Source organism: Triturus cristatus, chromosome 1_1 (genome assembly GCF_964204655.1).
Source record: "Triturus cristatus chromosome 1_1, aTriCri1.1, whole genome shotgun sequence".
Classification (NCBI taxonomy): Eukaryota; Metazoa; Chordata; class Amphibia; order Caudata; family Salamandridae; genus Triturus; species Triturus cristatus.
In genome coordinates this window covers 911,162,724-911,182,262 of record NC_140579.1, presented here as the reverse complement: position 1 = coordinate 911,182,262, position 19,539 = coordinate 911,162,724, and the positions used below count along the sequence as shown (strand labels likewise).

The 19,539-nt window shown below is 43.9% G+C and overlaps 1 protein-coding gene across 6 annotated transcripts in view; it reads left to right on the top strand.

The window, feature by feature from the left end:
- The window catches only part of LOC146871272 (uncharacterized), a 777,218-nt gene that overhangs the window by 590,190 nt on the left and 167,489 nt on the right, over positions 1–19,539 (top strand). For all 6 annotated transcript variants that reach the window (XM_085650739.1, XM_085650741.1, XM_085650754.1 and 3 more), the window contains exon 6: positions 5,462–6,274. In XM_085650739.1, the coding sequence (XP_085506865.1) occupies positions 5,462–6,274 (813 nt within the window). The remainder of the gene's footprint in view (positions 1–5,461; positions 6,275–19,539) is intronic.

Below are 19,539 nucleotides of genomic sequence, written 5' to 3'. Positions count from 1 at the left end.
GGATGCGCAAATTCCCATTCTGATGTGGCAATAATTGATTTTAAAATGTGCCTTGAAAGTATCTGTAAGATATTTTTGCATCTTGTTTTTTTTTTTTTATAACTTCTCTGTATGAGACAGGCATGCTTTCTAGCCATCAAGGTCCAGCGGTCTTGCAGGAACAAAGCTTTTTCAATTGCTCTATTTAACGCCTTCTTAACATTTTGGTGTGAAAGATTATGGATCTAAAGTGCGGTGGCTGTTTTCAGTTTTAGCGCTTCGTGCAAGGTGATGGACCAAGGGTTTTGAAAGACTGGTTGATTTGTTTCAGATCTCTTGCCAGATTAGATTTTTCAAGGTTCCTTACTTGGTAACACACGTGGCATGTAAATATTTAAGAATACAGGCCTTTTGTGCCAGGACTTGATCGTGTAACATGAATTCTAGTTGAATCCGAGTGGCTGCAGATTAATTTAGCAGTTTAAACAATGTCCTAAAAACTTGACTCTGGGATTTATTCAGAAAAGGGCCCAGCTTACCAGGGAAGGCTTCCGAGCCATAAGCCAATGTGGGAATTAGTTTGGTTTTTACCATCTTCAGCAATGGTTCTAGAGTGCGAGTTTTTGTGTGATTAAAAATAGTTTGGAAAGCAAATTGTAATGCTGCGACCTTTGGTTTAAGTGAGTTCTCCTGGGTTAAATACCCTCCCTTGTCTTCGAGACAACATCCAAGGTACTTGTAGTTGGGGGCTCTGGACAGTCTGTGCTTGTTAAGGTTTTCCTTTTCCGTCCAAAAATTACGACATTGGTTTTCTCGAGATTCACTGTCAAGCCGGTCGTAGTGCTATGTGCAAATAAGACATCAAGCAAACTTTCCATCCCCCTCGCTGTTTGGCTCAAAAGAACATCGTCAGCGTTTAAAGAAGGTAGGTAATGTGTCGATGGCTCAGCTTTGGTGGGTCGCTGAGCTCTCTGACGATTGCGTCAAAAGCAGGGACCAAATCACTCAAAAATAGGTTGAACAGGGCAGGAGCCAGAACGCATCCTTGTTTGACTCCTTGTTCTATCCTGACCTTACTAGAGATTGTTAAGTTATTGTTAATTTGACTGTAGCCCATGTTTCAGAATAAAGCAGTTGAATGCCCTAGAGTAATTGTTCCGGAATGCCCCAGTGTTTTAACATTTGCCAGAGAAGTTAGCATTGGACGTGATCAAAGGCCTTGCTGCAGTCTACAAAACAGCTGTTAAGAAGTTGCGTTTTTCTGTACCTGTTTTGATACTAGCATCCTAATTCCCACTAGATTGTCCCTGGTGTCCAGCATGGGCCTAAAACTGGTCTGATTTAGTGAGAGCAGCTGAATATAGTTTGCCCATGCTTCTAGGTCCTCCAGTAGTAAAAGAAGCAAAGTATTTAGCCTCAACATCTAAAAGGTCGATGAGGCGGTAACTTTCCAGATTCACCAATGAGCCTTTTTTATAGATGGGTTGCAAGAATGAACCTTACCAAGTGGACGGGACAGTATTTATGATGAGGCTGGCTCTAAAAAGGCGTTCCAACAGTTGTGACCAGAATTCAATGTCCTATTTATAGACCGAAGCAGGGATCCCATTTGTTCCAGGGGCACCGTCTGCTATACTTTTTTAAATTAAAACAGCGATCCTTTTAGCCGTGATGGTTAATGCTAGAAGTTGTATTTGTTCATTAACGTCCTCTTTGGTTCTAGAAATTTGGTCAGTTGTAGAGTGTGAAACTTGACAGTTTAGGTGATTAGGGTTAGTTTGGTACAAAGTGCCAATGTATTGAGACCAGCAGTCTGCAGTAACATATTGTTTGGCAGGCCAGGAATAACTCTAATTGTATTGCTTCTTCATGACTCTTTTTTGCATGCCAAATGAATCGTTTATATGTCCCATGCAAGTTGTTTATTTCTTCTGAGAAGACAATATTTGATCCAGATTTTATCTGCCTGATCTTCTTTTGTGAAACACGCTTCTGGTTTTAAGGGCTTTGGTAACACCTTATATGTGCTTCCCTTTTTCATGAATGCTACTTCCAAAAGGTGTCCTGCTCCATGTTTTGGCAAAAATATAATCCCCGAATAGATTTTCTTTGTGGTGGACTTTCTTACTCCTCCCAAAGAGATACCTGCTTGCAGATTGCGGTTCCCTCAGGAAAAATCCTTTCATACCAGCACCGTTAAAAACAGTAAGAGACGTGATTTATGACCCTGCGATCTTGGATCCTATATTATCATGGACGGGTAGTAACAATACCCTGCTTTCTTTTAGTCCTTCAGTAGTGTAAATCAAAAAAAAAATCCAAGTCTTCCTACTGAACAGGATCACATCGTTATCAAGGTTAATCGAAGCCACAGAACAGGTGGCATGATGTCTTCTGCTAGTATCCTACAGCAACCCACAGCGTTTATGATCGTAATTTCCAAAGGTCTGACATGTATTGAACCCCTGCTCAATCTGCTTGCCTTTGATAGTCTCTCAGATTCTGAATACAGGCTTCAATTGTAAGACCTGCTTCTTTGTAGGAGGTACCTGGGGTGAATAGTGGTGCCAAACTGCAGCCTTTCTGCGTTCAACCTCTTTCTTTTACTGCAGAACAGTTTGCATGCAGCGTAATTTGAACTCCACTCCCTCATGCCATCATCATCTACTACCTTGTGGGTTTAAAGACAGACTATCATTCAAAGATTTTCTGATTGACTGTGTCTCTACACCTCTCTTGCTCTCTGATTTACTGCCTACAGTCTGTCTCTGACAATCCACTTTGTCCATTCAAATGTCTCTAGCATAGTTGTTGGAGGTTAAAGGACGTGTCCCATCATACTACCCCTGTGTTCATTGTTTTCCTTTCACGTTCTATTTTACTTCTTGTCTCTGGTAAAATTCGTACACCTGTGTTGTAGGACCTACAGTTAGTATGTTTACTTTGCTTCCACGTATTTTGTGTGTAACTGTTACATACTGCAATCCTAGCATTCCACATCCTACATTTTTTATCTATGTTGTTTATCATGCAGTCATTAAGACCTATTAGATTTAATGGCATGGCATGTCACTGATGAAACAATGGTGGTGTAGATTCTATAAATACTGCATGGATGTTGTTCGGCATATATTGGATATTTTGTGTGAAGTATGTGAGAATTGAATGGCATGGTGGCATCATGGTAAGCCTAGTATCTGTGCACAATTTGTTTTTCATGTTGACTTCTTGAATTCATTTGCTGGCTACACTGATATAGGGCTCCCTGCATGATTTAATTTTTTTCTGATGACACTGTTTTATGAAATCTTTATTTGTATGTTTTCAAGGTGGATCCCCCACTACATCGGATCCACTACATCATGGGTCACTATACTGGATCTAAGACACTGTGCGACACCACATTGGGAATAAAGAACTTTAAAGAAACAGCTACTTAAATTAACAAGCATTGGCATAGGCAATAGGTCTTGCCTTTGGGAACTTATAAGTGTTTAGCTATGCACCTGCCCTTGCAAAGTGCTTAAAAGGAACCAAGTCCCGCCCACTCTGACACCACCGTCCTGGAAGAGGGGCCGCCTGCGAGGCGGAGGAATTGTTCTACGAGAGACATTGATACTGGGCGGGGACTGCACAAGCAACACCGGTAGGATGTGAAGCGTCTGTGTCTAGCGTCTTTGACTGATGATCACACCTGCATGGTCAGTCACACACTGACCAGTGCAATGGTGCAGTGGGCCAAGCACCTGCGGCTGAGATCTGTGCGTAACTCGCAGACTAGTGTTTTTGATTTCTACAGGGCCAACTCAGCCTTTCAATCTCCCAAGGTCGATAAAAACTATAACCTCTTTTAGCAATAGCTGTGACTTAAGGCATGATAAAAAGGTGTTGGAGTCTGTGCTTTAAGAACGGTAAGCATCGCAGCCAATGGGGTAGGTGTTCCTGCATGATAGATCAATAATGGCTTATGGAAATGTCACGCCCCCATCCTACAGTGAGCTGTGATTTCGACAAAAACGCTAGGTAATCAAAAGCACAAGGATGGAAACATCCCAAATGAGCCAAGATGCCCCAGGCTCTGTAACAGGAAGCGAGGAAATGTCTGGATACTTCCGAGGCGGATGAGATGGTATCGGTCCCGGATGAATGTTGCAAGGCGCGGAAGGAGGGCCTTCTAGGGACGTCTGGAGCCAGCAATCAAAGGCGGTGCGTCATGGGAAAATATCTGCCATGGAAAAAAGTCGCGCCATTAAAGCCTCGCTTCGAGACCCCGTCATGGCAGGAGACCCCCTTACACCCGCCGTGTGGCCAATAATGTGGAGAATATGGAAGGAGTCCAAAAGGATAGTATAAAAACATCCATTAAATATAATTAAATATAATTGTAAAAAAAAAAAAAATCACTGTGCTGAACTGCAAGTAGGATGAGATGTGGAAAATGAGATTGCGCTTGTTAGTGAAGAGACCATATCCATAGAAAGACACTTGTTGTCCCAAGAGGTCAATGTTCTAACGGCAAGATGAAAAAAATGAAGTAAACAAGGGCAAAAAGTGACGGGCGGGTGAGAGGCCGGGGAGGGGGTGGATAAATGGGCCGGGAGTTTAGTGAGGTGGGAGGGAACGAAGCACACAGCAAACAAGTAGCACGACACAAGACTAAAAGTTAAGGAAAGCATGATGAAAGGCACAGCCGCCATAATTGCAGATAAAGCGCTGCTTGACACAACAATCTCGGGAGTGGTGCGTGCGCGCGCTCTGCAAGAAATTTAAAGAATGCAGCTGGCACACTGTGGGCCACTGCTCGCTCCCGAGACCCCTAGGCCATGGGAAAGAAAGTTTTGAGGAAAGGCGGAACATGCACCCGTCTTTGGCCATTTGCGTGCTTTCATCATTGAAAGCCACACGCAAAGGCCAATAGGATGTGTGGGAGGAGGCGACCCACATGGAGAAGTCTCTTGGAAGTCTGAAGTGATTCCAAGAGGCCCTCTCCCAGAGCAGCGCATGCGCGCTGTGGTAGGCGAGACCTAAAAAGAAGAGTAGTAGTAATTAAATTCACTTAAAAGGGGGTGGGGCTAATGGAGATCTCCCTGGTATTCAGTCTAATGCCCTAGAATGTAGTGGATGGGACTTAGTGGGTCTCTATAGTGATATACAACCTTTGTTAATCTATTTGTATCAGTGTGTATATTCCAGAAGTACACACAGGCTTTCTTTACCTCTCACACTAACCCATTCCCCAATCTATCATCTTAGTACATTTTTAAGTGGTTAATGTTTAGTTATTTTAACCACTGAAATTCATTTTATGCAACCTTTCTCAAGTGCTATGCTCTGGTATCTCTGTGGTTAACTCAACATAAGAACATAGCCAGCCAATCATTTAAAAAACTATTTTCATTCTGAGCACCTTTGCATTGTGATGTACCAAAATATGTGTGTCTCTGGTGCAGTTTTGACATTTTAATATTGTGTTTGTTCGCAGAATGAAAAAGCATCTGTGGAGTCGAATGTCGGAGAAAATAAAGCACTACCTGGGAAGATGGACAGCGCCATTAAAGCGGGCACAAAAGAGCAATATGCTGATGAGAAAGACAGCACATCAAAAAATACTGCAATTCAGTCATCCCAAGAAACACCAGCTAGTCCCATCAGCTTGGAGGGGGATTTTCTTCTTGACAAGGTAGATCAAACCCCCATTATGAAAAAGAAGGTGGTGTCTATTGAAAAGCTGGATAGCACTTCCAGCAAAGGTGAGAAAAGGCTGATCCTTGAGAACTCAAATTGTACCCCTAGTGAGGAGGGGATAAGATCTCCCTTTTATGAGTTGGACAGCCTAATCAGTATGGGGAGAAAGGGAGCCACAGTGGAAATACCTGATAGTGCCACAAGCACATCGACTGGCAGCCTTAAGGAAAAGAACATTAACCTCGGGAAGCCTGAAAGGATTGTCAGTGTTGGTGAAAGGGAAAAGTCAGACAGGACTTTCAGCAGTACGGAAAAAGGAACGTCCCTGGGGAAGTCTGAGAGAACTGCAAGCAATAGAGAATCCATGGGAAGGTCAGACCGGGCTGCCAGTAGTAGGGAAACAAATACATCTCTCGGAAAGCAGGACTGGGCATCTATCAATAGAGAAAGAACGTCCTTGGAGAAGCTAGATAGAGCCTCAATTGCACACTGTGATCGATCCTCTCACACGGCAGACACATCTGCAATAAAGAATGCAGGTTCGGATAGCACCTCGTCACGAACTAGCATTCCTGTAAGAGACAAGACTGACACTTCCCTTCAGACCAAGGTAGGATGCTCTTCCTTTTTTGCATAACGGGTTTGCTAGGACACTTTAGCGAGCCCTGCAATTCTTGAAATCTGTAATCCCAAATGTGATTGTTTTTCTTCATCACAGCTTCCAAAGAGATCTGTGTGAGATCTTTGTGAGGAGGTGCACGCGGATAAATCTATCACCAATAATCAAGTACAGACAGTGACCGGTGTGGTAGATTGTGACAACTGGGAAGTTGTAAATACTTTTGTGGGTGCCTGTAGGCTCCAGTGCAAACTTGGAACCAAACCAAATTTGATCTGAATAAGAAATGAAAGCTCAGTTACTGAGTTATCGCTCCCCCTATAAATTCTTTTTGTGTGATTTATTTTGGGGCTTTTTCATTTTTTTTTTTTCTTTAACAATTCTTTTTATTATACAATGACCGGTGAATGGTACATTACAGAGGTGGTTGACATTTCACACAACGCATGAATGGAAGGATATACAGATAGTACATATGAGAGGAACATCACTGAGAAATAGGGTCATCATGCTTAACATTTCGAGTAGGTGTACAGATCTCTCTTCTATAAGTAGTCCATGGGTTCCAGATATGTGACCACTTCTTAGGGCACCCCCTTGCTAAATACACTGTCATTTCTCTGAACATACACCAATCGAGGTTTCTCTCCCAAGCTTCCAATGTGGGTGGATGTGCTGCGCCCCAAAGTTGAGCGATGTTTCTTTTTGCCAACATGAACCCCAGAGTGGCCCACTGAGTCTTAGAAGTGTTTAAGTCCGTGGGCTCCCAGATAGTCAAGAGGCACTGTCTCGCCTCGGGACGGACGGAGACATGTAATACCTCGTTAATCGTGTTGTGCACTTGGCGCCAAAAAGAGTTGATATGTGTGCATAAACGTTCCGGTAAGGCCACCTCGCCGTTTGCATTCCCCTGTATCAGACCGCCCCATGTGCACTAATCTAGGTCCCGTTATGTAGATCCTATGAAGGATCTTAAGTTGAACCAGTCGCAGACGTGCCGGGATGGCCACCACTTTGGGGGAGAACACTGCTGCCTGTCAATCCTCATCATCCAGCTCTACCCCATCTTGCACCCACTTGTCTCACAGTATCAGGAGGGGGTCCGCCATGTGGTTAATTAACTTTTTGTATATTAATGATATCGTTTTGTCAGGGAGGTGACCATCTAAGATTCTGTCCTCCAGAGGGGAAGCCTCCGGGGGATCGGCCCCTCTAGGCAATGAAGCCTGAAGTGAGTGTGAGACCTGCATATAGCAAACTTTCTGTGTCTGCCAAATCATTATCACTTTTAAGTGTGCTGAAGGACTTGATCTCCCCCTTTCCCCAAATATCTTTAATCGCTGAGATCCCGATAAGGTCCCACTTGTCGAACCCCTTTGTTCTCCACAGGTCGCCTAATTTCTCTGAATCCCAAAGAGGGGTGGCCAATGTTAGTCTGTCTCCAACCAAGAAAATTAGTGGCGTCGTGCCAAATTTGAACTGAGTTCTTCGTGGGGCCTGTTAGTTTGAACTGCTTAGGTTGGCAGTACAACGCCCTACCATAAGTGCCACCCGGAAGGAGCCATCTGTCCAGGGCGTAACCTGGGTCATCCGCATGACCATATGTGCCATGATTAATAGTTGCCATTTGGGAAGCCCAATAGTATTTCTTAATATCGGGGAGGCTAATACTTCTATCATACCAGTGTAGCGTTAACTTGTTAAAGGCGATTCGAGGTTTGCTGTCCCATAATAGGTCCCTCTGCAGGCTCTCAACCTCCTTAAAATAACGTGCTGGAACTAGATCTAGGGTGTTTTGCAGGGCATATAAGAACCGTGGTAATGTTATAATTTTAAATAAAGTAGCTCTGCCCAGGAGCGAAAATGTTGGGGCTTTCTGATGATATCATTAGATTCTAGTCAGTCAACCCACCTTCTTTATGTTTGCTATTTCCTAGATCTCAATTAGCAGTTCTTCTGTTAGGCATCATCTTATGCATCATTTATGTTAAGATTATCCAAAGACTCTGTGGTGTGGTTTCTGAATTTAGTTGAACAGCAAAGGGTGCAGGGGGCTGAGGAATGGATGCAAAAAGATTACTGGCAGATCCACGAGAGGCTTGATATGTAACTGTAAAAGTGTACAAGTAAAGCTGGACTCCCTACTGGATCTTGTGATTTTGTTATGTAAAATGAATTGCAGTTGTCTCTTCTCAGTTAGGAACAGATCTGACTGCCAGAAGTCTGATTCAGATCCCCTTGAAGCATATTTAAACTTGTCATCCTGGTTAGCAACTGACAGGGTGATTGGCAGAGTTGAAGCTAAGCTGAGTGATCCTATAGGTCCTACTTGTGGAGACATGGCACATACAAGGCTAGACTGGATAGCAATTGGAGATGGAGTCAAGGCATAGTCCGGATCATGCAGTCTATCTGTAGACCAAGAAACAAAGATCAAGAAGGCAAGCATAAGGCCAAGAGCAGCTCATGAAATAGGAGTGCAACATAATAACCCCAGATTTACTACAGTTTTGAAGGAAACACCTGTGGCTAAATGAAAGCGTTTACTGTTATTGTATAGCACTACTGACTATTTTAACATTCCTAGACGTACCTGTGTGTAAAGAGATGTGTCTCGCTCTAAATCGGACTCCATTGTGCCCAGATTTTGCTCTTTGCGAACCGTAGAGTGGAACATTTCATGGTAGCATTGTGCAAATAAACTTTTTTTTATAATGGGTCCTGTGCACCAAGCAGATCTATGGAAGTGCACCACTTGGGCAACTGTTTTGTTTAAAACTTTTAACTGGAAAGAGTTGGAAGCCTCTTAACATCATTACATTTCAATCCAGACTATGCTGAAGCAGAACAAGTTTTAAAATCTGAATAGAACGTAAACTCTGGGGTATGACTAACTGGGCATATCTGGGAATTCGCTAGGCCTCTAAAAAAAACAGAGCTTACAAACTGCGATGGGACAGACGAAGACCAAAAACTCGCAAGACTGCTGCATGCAGTAGTTGGTCAGAACTAAAGAGAAGAAAGTGGGGGGCCCATGTATACGGTTTAGGTAAGGGAACATACATCTAAGAGTGGTGAAGCAACTCTTTCAAATGGAAACAGTCAACACAGTTCAGCTGTGAATCAAGTATGCTGCCAGGCAACATTGGCTGTGAATTAGTGAACACAGACTTTAAAATGTCAGAAATAAGAAGCAAAAGACTACCAAGAGACATAAACAGTCAAACGCTACGAGCATGAAGCAACGGGTGTTAAAATGATATGTGAATAATACCTTCAAGGCATCTGGTAAACAAGAATAGCAAATGTTTCAGAAACAGACAAGAATAAGAAGTAATCGCCAGTCAGGGTGCAGTTAAAAAAACTGTGTTCTCCTAGAGCATCAGTTATGGGAGCAAGGGTTTCTTGTGAAGTGAGCAGTTTAGTATCCTGCCCCAGTACCCCGGCACTGGACATGGCTGGTTTACATCTGGAATCAATTAAGAGTAAGAGGCTTTAGCCAAAAATCAACAGTAGTATTGTCTGTCTTAACCTACACGCAAATCCTCCCTGGGGTAATGGTAAGTCAGGTATCAGTTTCCAGATTAGCATACAAATATAAAAGCATTTTTACAGGTTTCCATTATAGGTAAAGTTTTTGGGAGATTCTGGGTTCCAGAGGTTTCCAAGCAGTGCCTCCTAGTGGAGGCAATCCGATTCCTGATTCAGATTTGCTGAATTATGTTCTTTCTGCTTTGTCTACATTTCTGCCTTTCTGTATTTTCAATTATGGGATCTGTAGGAAGCTGGCTCTTTAAATGATACATCAAAATGAGATATATCATGCAAAAAGTCCAGGAGTTCCCTTATGAGTAGTCAGGGGCTTGCTCTAGAAAACTCCAAGGTGATTTTCTAGAGGGTAGTGTGGTCATGCAGCCTTAGGCTTATCAGAGAGGAGTACAAGACATCAGCAAATACATACAATAGTCAATAAATGATACACACAGCTCAATAAGGAGATCCACACCAATTTATGAAAATAACCAGTGACTTTATATATGTTGAGACACCAAATTCTTTCAGGTAAGTATGTTTTTCAAGAGAAACACTTTTTATTTATTTATCAAATTACACTTATAAAGCAGGGCTCTGTAACCCAGAGACCTCTGCACAATCAGTACAAAGCATCATGACTTTGACTATTCAATGAAGAGACAAGGATACAGAAAGAGCAATACAGATGAAAAAATACCTTTTAGAACCCCCGCCCCCCCAACTTCCCCCTCCAGTCGCACTAACAACCTCCTAGACGCAGCTAAGACATGGCGTTGCTCGACACCACTTGCACCCATACACTTATATATGCAATCGATTACCATTTGCATCAACGGTATAACATCAATCTGGATTAAGGGGCCCCCCTGCAGCGACCTGCTCCAGCAGCAACCCCTGGTAATCAGCCCACCGCTTCCAAATTTTTAAATGTTTCTGCGGGCACCTCTTACCGTGTAGATAGGAAGCTTTAAGCCCATACAAAAGTCTAGGCCCCTCTTCCATACCGACACCAAGGATGGCGTCTGCGCCTTCCATGCCTTGGCGATGTCTCTCTTCGCCAACGACAACCCCAACAACATAAGATGGCGTTTATGAATGTTGCCCCCAATCCCTTCCATGACATGTACCAATACTAACTGCTGCGACCGAGGTAGATCCCAGCCTAGACCCGATGAAGATATTTGAACTGGATAAGACGTAGGCGTACCGCTATGGCCGCCCCCTCCGCCTGTCCAGTCCTCATCAAGCGAGCCAACATCCCCCTCCCAGACCTCTCTAAGTTTCTGCAATGTGGGGGAGCTGTGTGTTACTGGGGACTGATCAATCTTAGATATGTTGTGGTCCTGAAGATCACCCATAAATATTTTGGCTTCCACCCCACTGAATTCTGCCAGTGACTCCAGGCCCACCAGACTAGGGGAGAGGGCATGGCGAAACTGGAGGTATTTCATAGAATTGGGATTTAGGCATTTGAAATTCGTTTTGTAGGTCTTGAAAAGATTTCAGGGTTAGCCCCCTCATGACATCCCCAAGGGTAGAGATACAGATATTGTCCCAGTCCCGAAACCCTGATAGAGCAGCTAGTTGTGGCAAGTGTTCATTGTTCCACAGGGGGGGTCTCCCGGGTCAGCGTGTTCCACCACCCCATCTGCTGCAAGGCTTGTCGCCAAACCTGGAAGACCACCTGGGTCGCTGACGGCAGGGCCCTACGAACTGCTGCAGAATATAGAATTGTGGTGAGAGAGAAAGATCCCCCATGAGGGGCCGCTCAACAGCGTAGGCTGGGTCGTTCCTATCCCCATACCACCACTCATTTAAGATGAGATGTGAGGCCATATAATAGGATAAAATATCAGAGGTCGTCCAGCCCCCACAATACGTAGAGAGGGAACATGTCTGTAGAGCAACTCACCGCACCGCCTGCCCATAGAAATTGCACCAAGACTGGATTAACCTGCCTAAACCATCTAGGGGGAATCGGGTAGGCATGATTCTGCAACTGGTACAGCAAGCGAGGAAGCGAGACCATCTTAAAGATGGCCGATCGGCCATAGATTGACAACGGCATGTGTGACCATACCTTTACATCCTCCCGAACACGTTCCCAGACCGGAGCCAGGTTCCTCTCCCAAGCCACCGCGGAGGAGTCCGATAAGAATACCCCAAGATACTTCATCCCATCAGTAACCACCAGAACTGACGCAGCCCAAGCGCCCACTCCCGATGTGTTCCCCAGAAGCCATAACGTAGATTTGCTTGGATTCAGATAAAGACCAGATGATTCCCCAAAGATCTGCATAATGCGAAGCAGCCGCGGGCCAGTCCGATCAACATTTGTAAGAAAAAATAAGACATCGTCTGCATATACGACAATCCGTGTGCCCACTCAAAGCCTGTCACCAGCACATCCATACGTACCCAGGCAGCCAACGGTTCGACCGCCAATGCAAACAAATATGGAGACAGCGGGCAGCCCTGCCGGGTGCCGAGCCCAAGGGAGAAAGTGGAGGAAGTAGAGCCAGCGACCCGTACCGACGCAGTAAGATCAGTATAGAGCAGGGACAGGTAGGACATAAAGCGAGGGCCGAGATTCAATCTACGTAGTAGAGCGAAGAGATACACCCAGCTAGGGAATCAAATGCCTGGTCCATATCTGCTAGGAACAGCGCCGCCTGGTCGCAACGCCCCCGAATGGCCGCAATAGACACTTGTGCGCGGCGTATATTGTGCCGAGTCGCCCTCTGGGGCATGAACCCGGATTGATCGGGGTGAACAAGAGTGGTGATGTGGGCCCGCAAGCGGTTAGCCAATGCCTTGGCCAATATTTTGGCTTCTACGTTTAGAAGCGAGATGGGGCAATACGAAGCATGCCGGTCCGGGGGTCTGCCCTGTTTATGGAACACCACCACTTCAGCATGTCTCCAATCCCGAGGAAGGCAACCCCGCTCACGGGACTCCTCCAACACCCTAAGGTAATAGGGTCCTAGTTGCAAAAAGAATTTCTTAAAGAACTCACAGGGAAACCCATTGGGCCCCGGCGCCTTACCCGAATAGAGGTCTCCCAGGGCTGCACAAGAGAAACACTTTTAAGTTTAAAAAGTCAACACTCCACGAAGTTTTTAGAAGCTGCAATGTTACCCTATGCGAGGTAAAGCAAATCAGCATTCAGGCACAGTACAGAGACTTATGGAACCAGTCTCCAGGAGTTAAGATGAGTGGTGGACAAGGTCCAAATCAGCATCAGCAGAACACCAATGTTGCTCTATAGTAATAAGTCTTTACAAAAAGAGGCTGCAGGCTTTGACTGGGAGGCCAGTCGGGCTGAACCAACAGGGGGGAGGGGGGGGTCTCAGGCCTCACCATGCTCTGGGATGTAAAGACACCTTTGGTCCTCTTCTCCACGGCCCAGTGTACTGGAGGTAAATCCAGCAGGGGTATACCCACCGACCATCCTAGTCTTCCATCAGTTCCAGTTGGTTATCAGTCTGGGGTTCAAATGTTGTATTAAAGTCTCCTGCCACCAAAAGGAAACCCCTTCCCATTTCCTCTGTGGTTGCCGCCTCAAGAATCACCGGCTATGCTGGACCAGGGCTCACTCTATTATAAACATTAAAAATAATTAAAACCATACCATCAAATCTAGTTAGTCAATGTGAATATTCTTAATTTGACATTGTAGGGAAGTTTTAATCCAAATTCCTAACCCACCTAAGGGTCTGCCCCTTTCGCACCAGGTTGCATTAACATTTACAGACGTGAACCCACATCTATGAATAGGCGACAAAGCCCAGGTCTCTTAAAAGAGACAAACATCTTGGGAATCAATAAAATTACCTCATTCTAGGTCAAATAGCAGTTTTGAAATTCTAGTGACATTCAATGACAAACGTTTCAATGGAGAAGCATTAGGCTGGATAAAAGAACTCTACAGCCAGAAAAGGAGTGACTGGAGCAATCTGCTCATGATGGGTAAACAAGAGCATCTCCGGACCAAACTATGTTGCATTTACACCAATTGACCTTCTCCCGACTGCAGAGGACCGGCTCACTAATTGAGAATGAACAGCAGCTTAATTAGGACATAGAAGAGCAGGGGGAGTAACCGCATCAGTTTCATCAAGAGCAGCCTGGGGTGAAACCAGTCAAGGAATAGACCCATTTGTCTAATGGGTAACGCCCCCCCTAACGAGGGGCAGAACACGGTAGTATCAGCACCGCTTTCCTGATTCAGATATTTGATCTCCGTTTGGGTTTTTGCATGGGATATAGTTCTAGCCTCTCCATGGCCATTCGTCCATCTACTATATGCCTATGGGAAATGAAGACCTTGACTATCGTTTTTTTCATTTAGACTTGACAATCTTTCGGCACCCACAATATCACTTCGTATAACGGAATGACACGGGTGAACAGTCCTAAACCAGTGAATAACTTTGTTTATGAGGGACCCGAGATCTTCCTTACCATCAACGGGCAACCTGGCGACTTTTGTAAGAAGAATTTGTGCCTGAGCATTCCCCTGTTTAGTTTAATACATAACCATTTCTCACCATTCCCCTAGGACAGAGTGGGTGGGTATTAACTGTGGGGGTGGCGAACACCACACAAAAGGTAACCTGGGTACCCCCCACCTTGGCAAACTCCTGTATCCCTCTCATACGCATCATTCGCCCTGATACTATTGCGAATATCCCAATTATGGGAGCTGTAGTTGGATTTTTAAGCTTTATAAGTGTTGATAAGTTGGTGCTGGGATTTCCCTAAGCAACGGTTTAGAATTCAACTTTTCATGGGTGACCACATGGTTTATGAAAACATGTGCATCCATTTTTACCTGTGAAAAATTTCCAAAGATAATAGTACTATTCTTCATCTTCTCCTCAAGGTTCACTACCACCTACGTAAGAGACACTATTTGGTCCCTTAACTCCCCTGTAATCCCCATCAAACAGCAGAGCATAGAAGAACAATCCTGTGATGGGAGTTCTGGAAATATCACTTCGAGACTCTTCGCTTACATCCGCATCGGGGCAGAGAATTTAACTATTTCGACATTCAATTGCTGCTTTGTTTTTATCTGTTAGAGGAGTTTCAGACTTGCATGGTAGTAAGGGGTCACCCTGTGTAGCCCCTGTCCCCTCTTAGATTTATGAAACATCTTAGGAGTCTGCTTGGGAACTCTAACTGAGGGAAGTTGCCACTAGCAGCTGGGGCAGGGTTTACAATAGCCACATACTCCTTGATAAGGTTATCAATACTGTCCAGCACACAGTTCCTAGTGGCTAACGTCAGAGTTTTCTTTTTAGCTTTTGAAGATACGGGCGCCCCCTGCTTTCCTCTTCCCCATTGTAATGTTGCAGAGGAGTCTTGATCTAAAATTCCACTGTAACACCATAGAAGTACAAAAAAAACTGTAGAAAAACATTGGACAATATAATACAGAACCTCAGACGTATAACCCCTTTATCAAAAAAACAAGGGGGTGGCCCAGCCCAGACTTGTCCGGCTGTGCGCAAGCCCGCCCTTGGGACACCCACATGCTGATATAGTGCTGATCGATTTCAGGTGATGTCCAAGCAGGGGGTTATGGGACTCGTAGTCCACAGCGGTCACCTCCTTGTAGCAGATGACAGCACTTTGCCCAGGGCACAAGTAAAACAAAACTTGAGCACCTCCCTTGGTCAGCAGTTGGCAAGTACTTAAGAAGAGTGGCCAAAGCTATGAAAACGGCAGGCCCCAGACAACTGCTAACCGCTCTGGGCCCCGGGCTTACCCAGTCACCTAGCTGCACATGCACCCGATCAAAGGGGGTGCTTCCCTCCCATGGGGGCTGCACTCAAATAACCCATCAATACACACCCTCAGTCTGCTGACAAAAATCAGACCTACAGTCTCGCGTGCATTTCAGGACTTCGAGGTCTCTGCAATGTTTTCAACTCTGTATCCCCTTGCACATCTATCTCACTTCACTCTGGTTCCATTATTCCTTGTTACAGTATGCAGTGCGGTACACATGCCACAATAGCCAAATGTCAAATTGTCATCATACAGTTCCCCTTCATCCTTACCGACCCACACAAAATGCAAGGGCTTGTAGAGCTTTGAAAATACTTTCTTTATTAACACCATCATTTGCACCCTCATCCAAATTCTCCACTTAATTTGATTTAATCTGCATCCACCTTTGCAATTCTTTCCAACGCTCAAATCTTTTCTTCTCCCTTCAACACACCCGGCAACTTTGCCCATTACCTTAATTTGGAACGAACGTCGGTATCCCGCATTAACACATGCAGTGTCATACCTATACTATTTTCAAGTGTGGTTTGATACTCCCAAACCAGCTTTCTTACAGCAATATTCCATTGCAGATCTTCATTCAAGGTAAATACTCATCCCATTTGCACCACCCTGCTCCACCATTGAACCAGTTATTTACTCTGCAGATAGATAAATACACATAAGTGCCAAATACTCATTACTTGAAGAATTCTTTCAATTCTCTCAAAATCAGAATCCGTTGCATACTGTTGTTGGTAATCAATTCTGATGGGAAACCTTTGCCGACTAACGACCAAAAATTCCACAACACTCTATTTATGTACCTGACTAGCAAATTGCATCTCTGCCCAGTGTGAGTTGTAGTCTACCACAACATTTGCATGCATAGGTGCACTTCCCAAGGAATCCCAATGTATCAGAAGTACCAAAGGCAATCTTCTCCAGAGGCCTCCTTGGACGTTTTTCTTGTGGTTTTTATCAGATGTATTACTGTTTTACTTTATAAATACAATACAACCTTTATAAACTAGGACATTGAACATTAAACAGATAGCAACAATAATTTACTGTTTAAAACAGTAATATAGGCTCTGTGTTTAAGTAGTTCAGCTTTGCTTACATATAAAGAAAAGCAACTGTGGTTTTAAGCTAGGGGCTAAACTATATATAATAAGACCCATTGGTAAAGTTAGGACCATTGCCATGAATGGTATGGTTGATATGAAAACATTTTAGGAATGATCTTTTGGCCGCTGGAAGTGTATGAAGGATACCTAAATGGTCACAGCTTGTGGAATTCCAAGGGAGGCTAAGTACGAGTCCAGCCACAAAGTTCTGCACCTTCTAAAGGCCACACATAAGGTATGCTGGCAAGCCAAGATACAGAGCTTTACTGTAATTCAAGTGATATACAATTAATTACCTGCATTACAGAAAGCAGCAGGAGAATGGAAAGCCGGGATGGACTTTCTTAAGCATTTTCAAATGACAGAATAAAGTGTTATAGGCAGTGTTGCACCAACAATAAGTCTCTGTTTTTGTTAGAGTTCTGTTTCAATTAATTTACATTCATAAATAAAACAAATTTTTAAAAAAATGAGACTAGGCAGAAACCAAATTACCATCTCTTCTTAATATAATCTATGTGTCCTCTGCATAGGTCATAACAAAGGTCAACATAAGTGGATGACAAATGCAAGTGAGATAACATATACATTAAGTAATGTAATTAAGTAATGTTTCCTTTGGAGCATGTTTATACTTAAGAAGATGACTGGAATGGATGGAAGTTTATGGTTTGTGGGTAATCAGATGTTTAGACTGGTCAAATTCCTAAATAACTGAAGTGTACTCAAGCATGAAAGCAGCAAAGTTAAGGCTACGGTCTCAAAGTCTCATGCAATTCCAAGAGGCACAAGGTGGTTATTAAATAGTCTAGAACAGAAACAAACGCAAGTAGGCTGGAATCGTGGGTGACTGGAACCAAGTAGCTCATTGGTGTTAGTAAAAGATGCTAGCTGCTAATTGTCCTCCTTTTCAGTCACATAATCGGCACAACCAAGCAAAAAATAGGTACATCATAATATCATCCTGGAAGCAGGTTACATTTTAGATGTTCTTGAACAGTTGATTGTTTGAATTACCATGGATGCAAGACCAAGAGTTATCAATGAAGTCCATACTTACGAATTAAATAATTGTTTTAGTCATTATGGAGACAAATCTGATGATAGACCAATTATAAGGCCAAAGATAGGAAATACACTAGCACCCAGTAGCGGTTGGTGACATACAAAAATTGTGGGGCGCTATACAAACATACATTAAAATAAACGTTTAACAAAAAATAAGTTTCACTTACCTTAGGCTGCAGCATGTTCTCTATGTTCTCCAGTCCAAACTCCTTCGAGTGCGAGGTCCCTCAGCCAACTACCTTATCCAATCCAGGCGCTACTCTTGTGCTGTTAATAATGTTAAGCAGAATGAGGGCTCTGAAAGGCACTGAAGGCCTGTGCCTCCTCACCAACCCAGCTGTCTAAGACAGCTGGGTTGCAGAGGTTTGAATTGCGCATGTCGGGCAGGCTGTAGCAAGATAGCCGGCCAAACCTATATGCGCACTTCAAAGTAAAGTGGCCAATCCTCATTGCTGCCAATCAAAAGCAATCGCCTCTCACTCCGTTCGGCAGAGAGAAAAAATAAAATGCCAATAAAATCATTTTAGGACCATTTTTTTTTCATTATTTCTGCAGAAGGAGTGGGGGAGGGTTGCCGTTTCTTTGGTCCAATGGGGGAACCACCGCTGCTAGCACCACTCGCATTGCGGCATTGCTTGCATTTAATTAAGGTTTTGGTGATTTCCGACCAAATATAAGAATTGAGATCTTGCAGATCTGCACGCATTCTGACTTTGCCATTCAGTATTTTCACCAAAACAAGGCAGTAAGTCATTCTGATCCTTCTGTCTCCTAGATTATAGCCTCGAACAACAACTTCCCAAGTTGCATCCTTCACCGTTTCCTCAGCATCATTAGCTCACTAAACTTTTTATACACTTGTGGCCCTTATTCCTTCAGAATATCTTTAGGTGCAAACCCATTGAGATTATCCAATTTATCATTGTAAACCTCGGGATAAACATTCTCCCACACTTCTTATTCCTACCTAATGCATTTCTTTTGTACTCAACACTTTGTTAGAACAAAACAACTATTTTGCCATGGTAGTTCTTGAAATGGCCCAGGTTACATCGGGGAATCCTTCAGTTCAGCTGAATTAGAGGAAAGTATCGGGCCTGGGGTGCTGGGGAAATTGTGGTCCCCAAACCAATTATAAATGAGTACGGTTTGTGAAGGACTATTAGCCCAAAAAAGTGTTTTAGAAATCCCTTGCAATTCTTTGTGCTCTCCCAAAACCTCTTGTTCTCACTTCATTATGTGTAGTGTGTTCGTCATTCATCCATTACTCAGTGCTTTTCCTCCTCTTATGCATACTATATTGCCCACCCAAAGTATTGCGATACGTGCCTCAGGCCCTAGCCCCAAGATGAATCTGTGGTGTCTGTGGAACTCTGCATATTTTTCCCAGGTGACTATGGACGCAGTGTGCACAGGTTTGTGCTGGTCCTCTTTTCTACTTTTGTTCCACTCAACCACCACCTGCTCTCCCTCTTTTTCCTCTACCTCCTCTTCCTCTCTTTTCTCCTCTATCTACTTCTTCTCTCCTCCGCTGTCTCTCCACTGCTTTCTTCTGCTACTTACTGGTCTCCTATGTTGCTTCTCTGCTCCCATTCTTCTCTGCCACCTCTTGTTTTTTTCTGCTGGCTTTCTGCCTCCAATGTCTTCTGCCCTATCATGCTCTCTTCTACTGTCTCTCTTTGTCTCTCTTCTATGCTTTTTTTTAAATCTTTCAGTCCTTTCTCTTTCACAGTTTGCTAAGATGTT